Source organism: Salvelinus fontinalis, chromosome 36 (genome assembly GCF_029448725.1).
Source record: "Salvelinus fontinalis isolate EN_2023a chromosome 36, ASM2944872v1, whole genome shotgun sequence".
NCBI lineage: Eukaryota > Metazoa > Chordata > Actinopteri > Salmoniformes > Salmonidae > Salvelinus > Salvelinus fontinalis.
This window is the reverse complement of record NC_074700.1, coordinates 15,390,888-15,407,478: the sequence shown is the minus strand read 5'-3', so window position 1 is coordinate 15,407,478 and position 16,591 is coordinate 15,390,888. Positions and strand designations below refer to the sequence as shown.

Here is a 16,591-nt window from a genome sequence, read left to right as displayed (position 1 = left end):
CTCCCCGCACTCGCCCTGAGGTGCGTGCCCTCAGCCCGGTACCTCCAGTTCCGGTACCACGCACCAGGCCTATAGTGCGTCTCAGCCGGCCAGAGTCTGCCGTCTGCCCAGCGGTGCCTGAACGGCCCGTCTGCCCAGCTCCGTCTGAGCCATCTGTCTGCCCAGCTCCGTCTGAGCCATCTGTCTGCCCAGCGCCGTCTGAGCCATCTGTCTGCCCAGCGCCGTCTGAGCCATCTGTCTGCCCAGCGCCGTCTGAGCCATCTGTCTGCCCAGCGCCGTCTGAGCCATCTGTCTGCCCAGCGCCGTCTGAGCCATCTGTCTGCCCAGCGCCGTCTGAGCCATCTGTCTGCCCAGCGCCGTCTGAGCCATCTGTCTGCCCAGCGCCGTCTGAGCCATCTGTCTGCCCAGCGCCGTCTGAGTCATCCGTCTGCCACGAGCCATTAGAGCCGCCCGTCTGTCCCGAGCCAGTAGAGCCGTCCGTCAGTCAGGAGCTGCCAGAGACGCCCGCCAGTCAGGAGCTGCCAGAGACGCCCGCCAGTCAGGAGCTGCCAGAGACGCCCGCCAGTCAGGAGCTGCCAGAGACGCCCGCCAGTCAGGAGCTGCCAGAGACGCCCGCCAGTCAGGAGCTGCCAGAGACGCCCGCCAGTCAGGAGCTGCCAGAGACGCCCGCCAGTCAGGAGCTGCCAGAGACGCCCGCCAGTCAGGAGCTGCCAGAGACGCCCGCCAGTCAGGAGCTGCCAGAGACGCCCGCCAGTCAGGAGCTGCCAGAGACGCCCGCCAGTCAGGAGCTGCCAGAGACGCCCGCCAGTCAGGAGCTGCCAGAGACGCCCGCCAGTCAGGAGCTGCCAGAGACGCCCGCCAGTCAGGAGCTGCCAGAGACGCCCGCCAGTCAGGAGCTGCCAGAGACGCCCGACAGTCAGGAGCTGCCAGAGACGCCCGACAGTCCGGAGCTGCCCTACAGTCCGGAGCTGCCCTACAGTCCGGAGCTGCCCTACAGTCCGGAGCTGCCCTACAGTCCGGAGCTGCCACTCAGCCCGGACCTGCCGGAGTCCCTTAGCCAGGACCTGCCGGAGTCCCTCAGCCAGGACCTGCCGGAGTCCCTCAGCCAGGACCTGCCGGAGTCCCTCAGCCAGGACCTGCCGGAGTCCCTCAGCCAGGACCTGCCGGAGTCCCTCAGCCAGGACCTGCCGGAGTCCCTCAGCCAGGACCTGCCGGAGTCCCTCAGCCAGGACCTGCCGGAGTCCCTCAGCCAGGACCTGCCGGAGTCCCTCAGCCAGGACCTGCCGGAGTCCCTCAGCCAGGACCTGCCGGAGTCCCTCAGCCAGGACCTGCCGGAGTCCCTCAGCCAGGACCTGCCGGAGTCCCTCAGCCAGGACCTGCCGGAGTCCCTCAGCCAGGACCTGCCGCCCCTTATCCCGGTGCTGCCCCTTGTCCCGGTGCTGCCCCTTGTCCCGGTGCTGCCCCTTGTCCCGGTGCTGCCCCTTGTCCCGGTGCTGCCCCTTGTCCCGGTGCTGCCCCTTGTCCCGGTGCTGCCCCTTGTCCCGGTGCTGCCCCTTGTCCCGGTGCTGCCCCTTGTCCCGGTGCTGGTCGCTCATTTAGGTGGTGTTAGTGGGAGGGTGGTCATTGGGAGGGGGATAAAGAAGCGGGGATTGATTATGGTGGGGTGGGGACCTCGCCCTCAGCCTGAGCCACCACCGTGGTCAACTGCCCACCCAGACCCTCCCCTGGACTTTGTGCTGGTGCGCCCGGCGTTCGCACCTTGAGGGGGGGGGTTCTGTAACGTTCCTGACCTATTTTTATGTTATTTTGATTATGTTTAGTTGGTCAGGGCGTGAGTTGGGGTGGGCATTGTATGTTGTGTGTGTTTGGTTAGTCCATGGGTGTTGTATGTGTATGGGATAGTGTTTGTTAGGTTGTCTAGTTATGTCTATGGCTGCCTAGATTGGGTCTCAATCAGAGACAGCTGTCATTCATTTGTCTCTGATTGGGAGCCAGATTTAAGGTAGCCATAGGCAGTAGGCTTTTGTGGGTGTTTGTTCCTGTGTCCACACATGGACAGTTGAAGGTTAGTCACGTTTGTTGTTTTGTAGTTTTGTAGTGTCTTGTTTGCTGTGTTCATTAAAAGATGGCTTATTTCCCTCAATCCGCATCTTGGTCCTATCCATGCTCCTCCTCGTTTGAGGAGGAGAACAACAATGACTGCCTTTACAATTAATATAAACTAAAAAAATAGCAATTCAGTTTTGGAAACATCTAAAATACAGTGATCCCCTCTCATATCATTACCAAGCCCTGCAAATCCAAGAGCTGAGCAAAGAAAAGAGTCCCCTCATCCAGCTGGTCCTGGGGCTGAGTTCACAAACCTGTTCTACTAACACACTGAAGCCTCAGGAACAGAACGTCCAATCAATCAGAATAAACCAAATTACAACACAGTCAAAACAAAACTACAGTACTTATTGAGAAACACAAGCACAAAGAAAAATGCAGTGCTATCTGGCCCAAAATCAACAGTACACCATGGCTAACTATTTGACCATGGTTACTGATCAAAACCTTAGAAAAACCTTGACAAAGTACAGGCTCAGTGAGCACAGCCTTGTCATTGAGAAGGGTAGACACAGGAAAACCTGCCTCCCTATAGAGGAAAGGCTGTGCAACCACTGCACCTCAGCAGAACCCGAGACAGAGCTGCATTTCCTGATCAAATTTAAAAAATATAAATCAATTAGAGTGTAATTTCCCCAAATTTGAAACTCTTATTCGAGGTTTCAAAGAACTCTCTGATGAGGATAGGGTACCCGTGCTGTTTGGGGAGGACGCAGAGAGCTGTGGGTTGGCAGCGCACTACATTGCTGCCTGCCATAAAATGAGGGACAGTGTCTGACAGACCAACTAACCTGCACATGTCCTCTATGCTTATTGTTATTGTTAAATGTATGGTTATTTTTACTATTTGTTATTTTTGTTACTGTTGTCCTGTTGACAATATTGATTATTATTATGAATTATGTTAATATTTTATATGTATAAAGTAAGCTTTGGCAATATGTACATTGTTAAGTCATGCCAATAAAGCAAATTGAAGTGAAAAATTGAGAGAGAGAGACACGCACACACAACAAAATAAAGAACTAGACACTGTTTAAAGAAGCAACCAATATTATTTGAATTTATGAACATGGACACTTCTCATTACAAATACCTTCTCAATGGAACTCTTGAAAAAAAAAGAGAAAGAAAGAACGAAAATGAATTTCACCTCCATGTTGTCACCCAAAAGAACAAGAAACATTTGGTCCATTACAGGGAGAGATGAAACACACTGTTATCGTTTTGAAAATAGCTTTTACATTCAATAGCATCTCCTCTTGCAGCCCTCTCAGCGCATGCAGCCTGAGACTGAAACACAAGTGATTTACAAAAAACGACAAACATATAAAACAATACAAACGTGTTTTCCACATACATACACAACAGAGGAGGCTGGTGCGAGGAGCAGTAGGAGGACGGGCTCATTGTGACAGAAACAACGTTTGACTCCGTTCCATTCACTCCAATCCAGACATTACAATGAGCCAGTCCTTCTATAGCTCCTCCCACCAGCCTCCTCTGATACGCACACAGCACATGGGGGGAAAAGACAGGCTTGTCTGAATGTTCTCCAATCTACATGCATTAAGAGGATGTTGTGTTAAGGCTGGCATAACCGTCACTAAGGAAAAAAATGCTTGCTTGTCATAATTTTTTGCGCTTGTTATATTGTTCAGCTCTGAAAGCCTTGAAGAGGAATGTCTCCATTCTGTAACTTGATACACACTGACTGACTGGACTGGCTAGCTTTGGGGAGTTTTTGAATGTCCTTTTCAGAGGTGTATCCAAAAAGTAAGCAAAATATGATGATTTGACGTGCTGATGGGGCTGCTGTTGCACAGAAGCAGTACATGGGAGAAACAGCTAATGTCGGGTGGACACTACACGACTTTTAGAATCCTAACATCGCTGAGCCTCTCACATTAAACAACCTTCTTTCCTGTAGTTCTTTGTCTTGCCAACGTGGCACAAATGGGTGTCACACACGCCAAGATTCTTCACTTGGTCGTAAGGATTCTCGGTACCACCACGCTGTCTCATCAAAACATCGACGTGATGATGTGATTGGATTGTTAATGTTACGAGAACGAGCTGTGGCTCAAAGCAGCCTCATAAACTTCTTCAGTCAGACATTCACACTTGCCATACAGAGTTGAGATGTCTAGCCAACATTTTGAATGGAATAACATTGCTTGTGAACTTCAGAGCTGTTTAACAATTTGACACTTTGGCTTTGGTTAAAGGCAAGTACAAATGCATACTAGTAGTAGTCATGGCTCCTGCTTGAGAGTCTACACATTCTGGGTGATGCGAAACAACGTCATCATCTCACTGGCTTCTTCTCTGGCGAGCCCTCATTGGCTCTTGCTGATCACCGTTCTCAGAACTTGTCGATGCACATCTCACACTTCAAGAGCATTGCAGATTTTGTGCCGACAAAATCAAACGTCAAAAAATATCGGGATGTCTGGGACTGCTCAAAGACGAGATGGGTAGCCCTCAGAGTGCATCTCTGACCCGCTCATATTAAACGAGTAGGCAACGACATTATGTCGTTGGATTTTGTCTCCGATCTCAAAATCTTGTCTGGGACAGCTAAATCGGGGCCAAAATCGTGTAGTGTACACCCAGCTTAAGTGTGTAAGTGTGTGTGTATGTCTTGGTGATGACACGCACAGATCCCTGAGGTGGATTCTATTGCCATATAAACACCCTTGGTATATGGTATGTGGTACACACACACACACACACACACACACACACACACACACACACACACACACACACACACACACACACACACACACACACACACACACACACACACACACACACACACACACACACACACTCAAACACACCGGCAAGCACATGCTCACATTCTTTCCATGGATAAACGTTACAGTACAGATAGTCCACACGCGCACGAACACACACGTAGAGGGGAGAGGGGCCTGCATGAATGTTTCCCCTCTCTCTCTCTCTTTGATGGGGCATTGAAATGGCAGCAGCTCTTCAAGTTCACCAGTCTTCAGGCCACCCCTCCATGTCGGTTGTAGCCAGGGGCGCCGGTATCAGATGAAAGGGTTTCGCGACATTCCTCTACTCGGGTAAACATTCCCCTGAGAGAGGGAGGGAGCGAAGGAGGGAAAGAGGTTGAGGGAGAGTGAGAGAGCGAAGGAGATGGTGAGGGAGAGCTCCTACTGTAAATGTACTGCTCCAGAAAAGCCCTCAAACACCAATGAACCATTCATTCCTGTTGAATTAAGCTTTAGCATAATAATTAAAGAGCTCCCATCCAAATCCCCAGCAAACACTGCGCAATCTTTTGAAGTGCACTCAATGCTCATTGTGGTTGTGTTGCTGTAGTGTGGTACTCACAGTGAATGGGTTCACTGACATTGGACAAGGAACTTTGGGCGGAGAGTCCGGCGCAGGGAAAGAGGCAAAACCTACAAACACAACAACACCCCCAAAGCCAGAGATACATTAAGACCAAATACTAATACATCAAATACTATACTAGTCTGACAAATATAGAACCACATGGGAATTGCCATTCAACACACATTGAAATCAACCAGCACCCAACATGAAATGCGGTGTAAACAAATAAATATAATTACTAGAATGGGCAACGCCCCACAGACCATGGCAATTTCACAAATTCAACATTTCTGGGTTGTGACTCTATATTTAGGGACTGAGTTGGTGTTATGTAAGCAGGGGAGGTAAGATGCTGGTAATCATCATTAGTTGTGGGGTGACATGGCATGCTGCTGTGGTAGCACAGCCATCAAACACCACAGCACTGACTAACTTTTGTGTTTCTTGGCAAAGCATGTACTGTACTTTGTAAATACAGAACGCAAAACGGCAAGTGCTATTTTCGTGTGGTGCTGTACTGGATTGTTGGAGAAAAATCTCGCAATTCTGTTGGCAGAATAGAATAGGAAAGAGCAGAGCTTAGAAGAATAGAATAGAACGATTGTTGACTTCTACTTGCCGTTGGTTTCCTGTTTGTTGGCATGCTCGTGAGGAAATGCATCCTGGGTAGTGGGAGCTGGGAAGGTGGCAGACGGAGGAAACACTGAGGTGGGAGAGGTGACAAACCCACTGGAGTCACCTGGAAGAAAAACAACACTGGGGTGTCATCTTGTGTCCTCCAATACACCACGAATCCAGAGGCCTTGTATATGGAGCAGACGTTATTCCCAATTCTCCATTATAGCTGCTTGTTAATGATGTCTAAACTATAGTATTAACTCATGAACCCTGTCTATAAACTACTTATATACAGTTTAACACTTTAAAGAGTACCTTAATGTAAACTGCTACTGGAACATTCTTGACCTTTTCCCCTTGGGACGTCCCAACTCTGACGTTACCCAATTGAATTTGAAATGTAAAAAGGTTAAGGTAATTGTTGGGGTTAGGTAAGGGTTATGGTTAAGATTAGGGTTAGGGTATGGTTAAGACTAGTGTTAGGGTTAAGGTTAAGGTTTAGGGTAGAGACGTCCCAAGGATGCTGGATTGCACTAGCCCTGCGGGAAACTTACCTCCTGAGGTGGAGCTGTGGAAGGGGTTACTGGGAGAGAGGGCAGGCTGCTGCTGCTGAGACCTGGAACAGGAGCTGAACGGGTTAGGGAAATCTGAGACATGGAGGTAGAGAGACAGAGAGAAAGAGGGAGAGAGACAAAGAGAGAGAGACAGGGAGAGAGAGACGAGAGAGAGAGAGAGAGAGAGAGAGAGAGAGAGAGAGAGAGAGAGAGAGAGAGAGAGAGAGAGAGAGAGAGAGAGAGAGAGAGAGAGAGAGAGACAAAGAGGTTAAGGAATTTGGTCATGTCTTTTAAAATCTTTCATGAAAAATATACACCCGCGTGATAAATTCATATTTTTGTAACACTGCCTACTTGCAAATGTTTGGGATCCCGTCACGGCATCCATGCCTGGAGAGCTGAAGAAAGAAGGAAAAGAAGGAAGGAAGGAAGGTGAGGATGAGGGAGGACCAACTATTTACAGCGCCTTCAGAAAGAATTCACGCCCCTTGACCTTTTCAAAATGTTGTCTGTTTTACAGCCTGAATTTAAAATGGATTTAAATTGAGATGTTGTATCACTGGCCTGCACACAATACCCCGTAACGTCAAAGTGGAATGATGTTTTTAGACATTTTTACAAATTAATTACAAATGAAAAGCTGAAATGTCTTGAGTCAATAAGTATTCCAGGTTATGCGATGCCTTGCAAAGAACAGCACCTATTGGTAGATGGGTAAAAAAAAAAAAAAAAAGAAGCAGACACTGAATATCCCTTTGAGCATGGTGAAGTAATTAATTACACTTCGGATGGTGCATCAATACACCCAGTCAACACAAAGATACAGGAGTACTTCCGAACTCAGGTGTTGGAGATGAAGGAAACTGCTCAGGGAATTCACCACGAGGCCAATGGTGACTTTAAAACAGTTACAGAGTTTGTTACAGTTTTGAATTAAACAGGCTTGAAAATCTATGGCAAGACTTGAAAATGGCTGTCTAGCAATGATCAACAACCAACTTGACAGAGCTTGAAGAATTTAAAAAAGAATAATGTGCAAATATTGTACAATCTAGGTGTGCAAAGCTCTTAAAGACTTACCTAGAAAGACTCACAGCTGTAATCGCTGCCAAACATTTATTGACTCAGGGGTGATGAATACTTATGTAAATTAGATATTTCTCTATTTCCTTTTCAATGCATTTGCAAAAATTTGTAAAAAAAGGATTTCACTTTGTGCTTGTGGCGTATTGTGTGTCGATGGTTGAGAAAACATATATATTTGATCCATTTTAAATTCAGGCTGTAACAAAATGTGATTAAGTCAAAGGGTATGAATTATTGTATTACTGTATTACTACATGTATGAACATAAAAAAACCTAAAACAATCAATTTACTATTGCAGTTGTCTCCAGCTCTGGTGTAGGACTGTCATGAATTACTAAACCAAGGGCGTGCAGATATCCTGAGCAAATAAAACAATATTTTTGTATTGGGACCGGCGCATTTGCAATGCAGGTGTACAGAGTTGACACATAGTCAGTTAACTTAATATGAACGTTAAGTGTATTTGCTTGACATTGCATTCATTACCTGGCAGGAGTAGAACTGGAGGACAGGCGCTTCCCAAAGAGCGTGTTATACTGGCGTGGTCCACCGGGGGGTGCTAACAACAGACATTAAAACAATAGACAGACCATAAGCACAGGGCTTAGCTGGAGCTTAATTCGAGAGATCGAGTGTAATTAGCTGGTAAGAGTACTTAAATCACTTAGACATAGGATGCAACGTTTCCACTCTGAGAGCTTGAGTCGTCAAGCTGTAACTGTATTGAGTGTAAAAGTGTAAAAAAAAAAATGCTCTAGAGTTCAACGCTATATTAATCAAATTAAACTATGACACAGAAAAACAATACCTATATGATTGCCTGGGGGAGAAGTAGTGTGTATTGAATCATGGGAATAAAACAATAATATATGTTTAAACATGCCCAAAGCATTGTTCCTGCACATTTATGTTAGCATTCGTTATGTTAGCATTTAGTAGCATTGCCAAATCCAAACTGGAACATGTTTCCAAGTCATTCTGCTACAACCCAACGGTGTAGCATTCAGAGCTGAAAGCACAATGGGAATAATAAACGTTATGCAATGTAGCTGACAACAACCTTTTATCTCGCTCTCTCACATGCACCCCCCCCCCCCACTCACTCCTTGTACCCTTACCTGTAAGTCCTGGTCCAGGTCCAGATCCAGGCCCGGGGGATGTGTCAGGGAAGACACTGTTCAGTTGGGACAGGGCAGCGTAGCGGTCTTGGTGGTTTGTGTGTGTGTTGGGGCCGGGGACTGGGGGGGCGATGCTGAGGGCACTGCGACTGTGCGGTTGGCTGAGCCCTCCAAAGTCTACACTCAAAGACTTAGGGAAGGCCCTGAAAGGGGCTGAGCCCCCTGAGGAGGCCACTGTACGACCTGGGAGAGCCAACAAAAAGATGGCCGATGTAAGGAAGGCTGGGTGTGAGTCCGAAATGGCACCCTATTCCCTCTATAGTGTACTACATTTGACCAGGGCCTGCAAAGTAGTGAACTATATAGGTAATAGAGTGCCATTTCAGACACAGCCTATGCATTTGTTTTTCTGACCATGTGACCTGACCAGGCAATAGCCTCAACAGTCCTATATGGCAAATATAACCTCAGAATTCCTTTTTGGGGCAATACTAGCTTTGCATAAATGTTTAGCATGCTACACGTATTAGCAGCCAGCAGGATTTGGACTGATTCATAGCCTACTTTATCATACACTTCTTCATAGCATACTTATTTGGAATGTTAATGTGCATGATTAGAACTGTGACCCATATAGCTCACTACACTACTGCACCACAGCATGGTGGAATACCATGGGGCCCCGTTGAAAGGAGCATTGGCTACTCTCTAAAAATAGTTATAAATGTGTTATTTTCCTCTCTCTCTCTCGCTCTCTCCCATGTCTCTCTCTCTCTCTCTCTCTCAGTCTCTCTCTCATGTCTCTCTCTCTCCCATGTCTCTCTCTGATGTCTCTCTCTCATGTCTCTCTCTCTCCCATGCCTCTCTCTCAGTCTCAGTCTCAGTCTCTCTCTCTCTCTCAGTCTCTCTCTCTGAGTCTCAGTCTCTCTCTCTCTCAGTCTCTCTCTCTCTCAGTCTCTCTCTCTCAGTCTCTCTCTCTGAGTCTCAGTCTCTCTCTATCTCTCTCTCTCAGTCTCTCTCTCTCTCAGTCTCTCTCCCAGTCTCAGTCTCTCTCTCTCAGTCTCAGTCTCAGTCTCTCTCTCTCAGTCTCTCTCTCTCTCTCTCTCTCTCTCTCTCTCTCTCTCTCTCTCTCTGCAGGAGAACACATTACTACTGTTTTACAGGGAATTATGCTAATTATTCTATTCCTCGGAATAACCATTCAGCACACTTTCAAATACTGTACAGGTTAGTGCCTTACCTAAAGTGAAGTTGTTTTTGAAAGTGCTACTGGCTAAGGAGGTAAATGTGAAGAGAGAGAAGGAAAAAGAGAAAGAAAAAGAGGGACCAGAGATGGGGAAGAAAGTGAGAGATATGTAGGTAGAAGAAGACACCAGGAAGTATATTTCATAAGACATCCAATCAGACAAGAGGTCAGTGTGGTCTGTACCTGAGGGTCTAGGGAGGGCAGGGAAGGAGTGGGCATGGCTGTGAGTTCCCATCGCCGAGGAAAGAGAGCCTGGACGTTGTCTTTCTATACCACTCATTAGAGAGTCTGAGAGAGAGAGAGAGAGAGAGAGAGAGAGAGAGAGAGAGAGAGAGAGATGAGACAAGGAAAGAGAGGACAGAGACAGAGAGAAGGAGACGAGGAGAATAACAGAGAGAGAAAGATAGAGAAACAGACATAACAATAGAGAGAAGTGGAAAGAGAAAGAAAAAACAGGGTCAAATCATGTTGCCTCAGGTGCCATTATTCATAGTACCAAAAAAAGATGGTGAACAGTTCTACCTTTCAAAGGGGGGTCTCTGAAGCTCTGGGAGCGCGAGGGAGCACGGGCGGTGAACACGTCAGCGCGCATGTCCGCAGGGGAGATAGCAGGGACTCTGTCCCCCCAGGACGAGAGCTGGGACTGGAGGAGAGGCTAGACAGGGAGGGAACAAGACAGTCACCACACAGTGGGTGGGTATATTTCCCCTCTGTGTTACATATCCTCATATAACCCTTCGTCTATTATTAATCACTTTATCTTTGATGTGGAGACGACCTGGAGTGGGTTCTCTCTGTGTCGTAGGACCTCTGCTACAGTATTCACCTCTCTCTACCCCTATTACTCGTGTCCACATTAACACCTCTCTCTGCCTATCTCTTTTCTCTCTCTATCTATCACTCTCCCTCCACTTCTCTTTCTCACGCTCTCTCTCTTTCTTCACTTTCTCTAATTTAATTCGATTCAATCCAGCTTTACTGACAGGAAATACAGCTCTGCCTCTCTCTCTCTCTCATTTCCTCAATCTCTTGGAGGTGTTATGTATCTCACCAGTGTGCGTAACAGTCTGACCGAGGGGGGCATGGCGTGGGCCTGGACCTGGGAGGGTGTGGGGCCGTGAGAGATGGGTAAGGCCTGTACCCCAGGCGGGCTCCAGGGTCCCTCTACCTCCCTCCTGTTCTTGTTCTTCGAAAAATGCCTGGAAATAGTTACATGTTGCTGTGACTACATTTGAGGAAGAGATTCTATCTCAATGAAACGAAACTTAACTAAAAAAGAAAACTTTTCTCACAGTAAGTAAATGCACTGTCCTAAAAATTCCACACATTCTAGTCAATGTGCAATTACAAATGAGTTACTATGGAGCTTTGATCAGATGAGTTCAAAGTAGGTGGTACATCTGACATATGGATATCTTTCTGAATATATGATGATATCTTTATTGATTTCCTCACCATTTCTTCTTCTGGTATTTGTCCTGGAGGAACGCCTTCAGTTTCTGGGAGTCCCTTGTGTCGAAACAACCTTCTGTTTTTGGATCAAAGGCACACAGCCAGGTCCTCCTCCCCACCTACACACACACACGCACGCACACACACACAATGATACAGAACATAAACAATACACATGCCTCCCCACACATTAATTACATCTTTTAGTCACAGTACTGCATCTCACGACATGAAAATGAATCACCAAGATCAACACATTGATTAATCATGACTAAATCTGACTGAAATATGCAGACTTTTCTACCTGATATCTGCGTTAGAGCAATGAATCAGACACTCACACATGTACACACAAACTAGGTTCAAAATTCAATTATTGGGCATAACTGTAAGCAATGAATTAGACACACACACACGAGATGGTTTGGGTGTAGCTGTGATGTAGCGTTCCGTTCACTGCAGAGCAGCTACATTCCTCCAGAAACAGTCTGCAACCACCAAAACAGTGCCATGATCTGGTCTGACTGATACAGGAGGGGGGCATCAAGCGTCCCCTTTTATCTCATAAAGAGGGATAAGAAAATAGAGGAGATTTTACAACAGACTGGTCTAGAGAGGTGAGGGTTTGGATCTAATATCGTCTAGTTCACATAAAAAAACTATTATGAGAGATGGATAAATGTACCTCATGTCGCCTCAATCGCTCTCCTGGTGGCCTCGATAAAAGGATGTACATGTAGCATTTATGATATCTATTTATAATACCTATGGTATATCATCTTTTCTCGCTCTATTTATCCTGGAACATAGAAAAAATTTTAGAATACTGAATGTTACGAGTCCAAGTATGCATCACGATTGTGTTTTGTTCACCTTTTCCTGACGTTAGAATATTGAAGTATCCAGCCGAGCACTGAAAATTATCCCCAGAATTGTAATGAGGAAGGTGAAATATAGGTGGAATACTGTTAGGTCCCGCCTACAAGCCCACCTGACTGTCAATAATGGATGCGGCCCGTTTGTCACTCACCTCGTTGCCATGGTTTTGCAGAAACTCCACTTCCTGTTGGGAGAAGGTTGTCATGGAGATAGACTTGACTCTGTGGGGAGGGTTGAGTCCTCTCCTGAGGCAGAGATTGGGGGAAAAAAACAATAAATGAGAGATGGAAGATGTGTAAAAGATGGCACTCCACATTTGTTCTGCCTATAATCACATAAATCACTGAAGAGGAACACTCATGATAGAGAATTGAAGAGTAATGGGATGTAAGGGGGATTTGTAAGTCGCTCTGGATAAGAGTGTCTGCTAAATGACTTAAATGTAAATTTAAAGTGATCAAAAAATGGATGCCATGACAGGTGACTGTGAGAAAATGTGAAAATTGTCATAGTGCAAATGTATCCAGTGTAGAGGTTAGGCATACAAAACATGACATAATAGTTTGCTCATTCAGTGTGCAAAGGGTTTAAAGTTTAGGCTATTCTTCTGTGCTCGTGACAAGACTCTAAACCTGTGCTGAAATCTGGCCACTGCAAATTACTCAACCTTGCGACATGCTACAGCCATAGCCTATAATGTGTTGAGGACCTGAGCTGGCAACGGTCTGCATGCAGAATGTTACATGAACCAGAAAGAGACACCGAACCTGGGCCACGACGAAAGGAAACGTAACACGGCGCGATAAACGGGCACGCCTGAAAATGTTAAAGTAGTAGTAGTACAATTAACTGTAGCCATAGGAAGTTAACACACCAAGGGGGGACGCGTAAATGAATACAGGGCGCATAGGCCACGTTAGGCTACAGTTTCACGTTTCAGTTCCTTCTCAATGCTCAAATATAACAGCATCTGTACATCTGCTCTGCAGGTGCAGCATACTGGACATTATTATTGGTTAATAATTTGCATGCAATGGCTTATTTTATTTATAGGCATATATAATAGCCTCATGTGCGCAATATGCATGTTATAGAAGCTATCCGAATATATATGCCCCTTGTGTATCCACCTACTTACAGCATTCCAGAGCACGACGTGCACACGAAGCAGCCCACGGTGATATCGATGTAAGTCACCCCCGGTTGACTGCACTCGAAGCAGTGTTTGTTTACTCCAGCCTGGGCCAGCTCCCGGACCTTGCGGGCGCATATCTCTTGGCTGTCCCGATGTTTTCGGTTCGACATACTGCTGTCTCGGCCCGCTTTTGGTCTGGCGGAGAGGACTATAGCTCGTATAGTGGTGAGCCGAGTACCACTGGCCCTCCACTAACCTCCCTTATTCCTCCCTCCGTTTACAGTATGTTACTCACGCCCGCATTATGAAAACGATTATTATGCGGCTCGCGTTTACGTGATTTGAGAGCGATATTACCTGGATATTCCTACATGCATGCGTCAGGCTATTCCGTGTCTTTAGCGGAAGTCAGAAATGAGGTCTTATCAAGCTGTCAATGAGTTTTACTACGTCGTTATTATTTATCCATTGCTGCGGTATTCTCTTCTGGAGTGGAGAAAGACATCTGCCTCTCGCTCTAAATATCTCTCTCTCTGCTCCGCTCTCTGCTTGCCATACGCACACCCCCCTTTGGCATTATTGCGCTCGTGTCTGTCGTTCCATGAAGACGCGGCGCTTTGGAATGATGACAGATTTTTGAAACCCAGATTGCAAGCTAAGGCAAGGACCAGAGGATCACACATACCATAGAATGGTAAAAAAAATAACCCACACAAATAAACCAACATAGACGAGAGAAAAAAATTCACCATTGTAGTTATGAAATTATATTCTATACGCCGAAACAAATAGATGTTGATTAGTATTATTTGATCAGAGCTGTCTGATGTGAGTTTATTTTCATAGTAACTCAGCAACAGACCTTTAACGGCTACATCACGCCCATTGCATGATGACGTCCGACATGAAAAATGTTTGTTTCATCTGTTTTGAATTTGTTAACCCTTCACACCACTCTCTACAACCCATCCGTATAGAACAGTAACATACAAATAAATAAAAACATAGGCTAGGCTATACAGGTCTAAAAGGGTTTGCCCTCGCGCCATTACGCACATGTAGCCAACTAATGTAGTCAACAGATTGAAGATAGATTACCTACGCAAAATAAATCTCTCTTAAACCTTTAGATTGGGTTCAGATTTGACACTCAGAGCAGATCAGTCAGTGCAAGTAGGCCTAATGTAAGGACTTATTTTGGTAACAAGGGAGCGCCATGCGTGGTCAGGTCAGGCAGTGACTGACTGGCCGAGTCCCTGCAGCACTTGTCGCTCGTCATTTGATCCTCCAAGCATTTCTGATGGTACTGGAAGATTAGTTGTGGAGTTATTGACAAAAATATAGATATATATATATTGTAGTCCTGGCTGCGTGTATACCACCAAGCAGAGTAAGGCCATTTAACAACACATCTCTTCAATTCCATTATACTCTTCTACTCTACTAATGAGCACAATTGTTAGATTGTGTCCTAATGTGTGTGTGTGTGTGTGTGTGTGTGTGTGTACGTGCATATTTAACTGTCTCTGTGTACATGTACAAACATACACATGTGTTGTGCCAGAGAGACAAAAATTATGGGGCTAGAATAGACCATCAACCACTGTGTCACGAACATCGTAATCCTCCTCGTCTGAGGAGGAGTAAGGATCGGACCAAAACGCAGCGTGGTTAGAATACATACTTAATTTAATAAACAAAGAAATTAAGAACACTTAAACAAACTACAAAACAACGTGATGCTATATAATGAAAGTGCAGACACAAGCAACCAACGTATAGACATAGACATAGACAATAACCCCCAATCCACAATACAAAACAGGCTACCTAAATATGGTTCCCAATCAGAGACAACGCAAAACACCTGTCTCTGATTGAGAAGCATATCAGGCCAAACACAGAAATAGACAAACCAGACAAACAACATAGAATGCCCACACAGATCACACCCTGACCAACCAAAACATAAAACATACAAAGCAAACTCTGGTCAGGGCGTGACACACTGTAATGATCTGTCTAGGCTAGTCAACCACAGACTAGCTACTGTGGCGATCAGACCTCTCTGGTTGCATAGCACTGTATGTTGTGATAATGTTGAGGTAGAGCTATTTCCGTGTTGCTCAAGAATATGTTCTGTTTTGAAATGTGTGTGTGTCCGTGTCTCTCTCTCTGTGTGTGTGTGTGTGTGTGTGTGTGTGTGTGTGTGTGTGTGTGTGTGTGTGTGTGTGTGTGTGTGTGTGTGTGTGTGTGTGTCCCAATTTATATGTGATTCATATGGGATTTATATGGGATTGAGGGAGTAGCTGGCACTTACCAAGCATAATTATCTCATATAAAAGCCTATTGTACATGCAAACTACATTCACTCTCACTAAAAGAATGAATCACACAATTGACTGGTCATTGGGAATACACATCCAAGACTGAATCATTGGGAGCTTTTATGTAACCGGGACCTGGTGAGAGCCTAAAGTTAATTTGGTGCAAATATAAATGTGATCACAACATAAAAGGCATATGGGCATATAGGGTCCTTTCTGAGATGTGTACCCTTGCTATGAATAAGCCCAGGCATTTCCATGTAAAAAGCCCCATGAGCACTAACAGGTGAAGTCCATAGGAGTACATCAAATTTGGTGTCAAGTGAAAGGTAAGAGTCTATCTTTTTTTTGCTTTATTAAAACCATTCAGATTCTAAGCCCTGTCTAAGCTATATGGAATTGTTTTAAGAAGGTCATACCAAGGCTCATTTAGCTATTTTATTTTCAAATTCAAGACCCCTTGAAGCATCCCCAATATATATTTCAAAAAACGATTTGATGAAAAATTATTTTGGGCCTTAATGCTATTAGCCCATAAAAATGCATTGAATAACAGATTCATTACATTTTATTTATTTATTTATTTTATTTTTTATTTAACCTTTATTTAACCAGGTAGGCAAATTGAGAACACGTTCTCATTTACAATTGCGACCTGGCCAAGATAAAGCAAAGCAGTTCGACACATACAAC

At 45.5% G+C, this 16,591-nt stretch overlaps 1 protein-coding gene across 4 annotated transcripts; it reads right to left on the bottom strand.

Annotated features, from left to right (window-relative positions):
* Positions 1–3,144: 3,144 nt before the first annotated feature.
* Positions 3,145–14,421, bottom strand: LOC129835266 (arf-GAP domain and FG repeat-containing protein 2-like). 4 transcript variants are annotated; one of them, XM_055900825.1, is made up of 14 exons: positions 14,321–14,421; positions 12,588–12,681; positions 11,561–11,676; positions 11,157–11,304; positions 10,628–10,760; positions 10,289–10,393; positions 10,100–10,132; positions 8,860–9,102; positions 8,228–8,300; positions 7,008–7,051; positions 6,654–6,746; positions 6,101–6,220; positions 5,476–5,546; positions 3,145–5,216 (listed from the first exon to the last, which is right to left on the bottom strand). In XM_055900825.1, the coding sequence occupies exons 2-14, from the start codon at positions 12,639–12,641 to the stop codon at positions 5,169–5,171; spliced, it is 1,281 nt and encodes a 426-aa protein (XP_055756800.1). In that variant the 5' UTR covers positions 12,642–12,681; positions 14,321–14,421; the 3' UTR covers positions 3,145–5,168. The 4 variants fall into 4 exon arrangements, with proteins under 4 accessions (XP_055756800.1, XP_055756798.1, XP_055756799.1 ...); XM_055900823.1 differs by lacking the exon at positions 14,321–14,421 and adding an exon at positions 13,575–14,253; XM_055900824.1 differs by lacking the exons at positions 10,100–10,132; positions 14,321–14,421 and adding an exon at positions 13,575–14,253.
* Positions 14,422–16,591: the final 2,170 nt, after the last annotated feature.

What these genes read in the sequence shown, in the direction of transcription:
- LOC129835266 (XM_055900823.1), bottom strand. Translation starts at nt 13,741, where the DNA reads ATGTCGAACCGAAAACATCGGGACAGCCAAGAGATATGCGCCCGCAAG. An exon ending in CAAAAACAACTTCACTTTAG is followed by an intron (nt 9,103 to 10,099) that starts GTAAGGCACTAA and finishes TGGCTCTCCCAG; the next exon opens with GTCGTACAGTGGCCTCCTCA. An exon ending in TCCAGTTCTACTCCTGCCAG is followed by an intron (nt 7,052 to 8,227) that starts GTAATGAATGCA and finishes TTCTTTCTTCAG; the next exon opens with CTCTCCAGGCATGGATGCCG.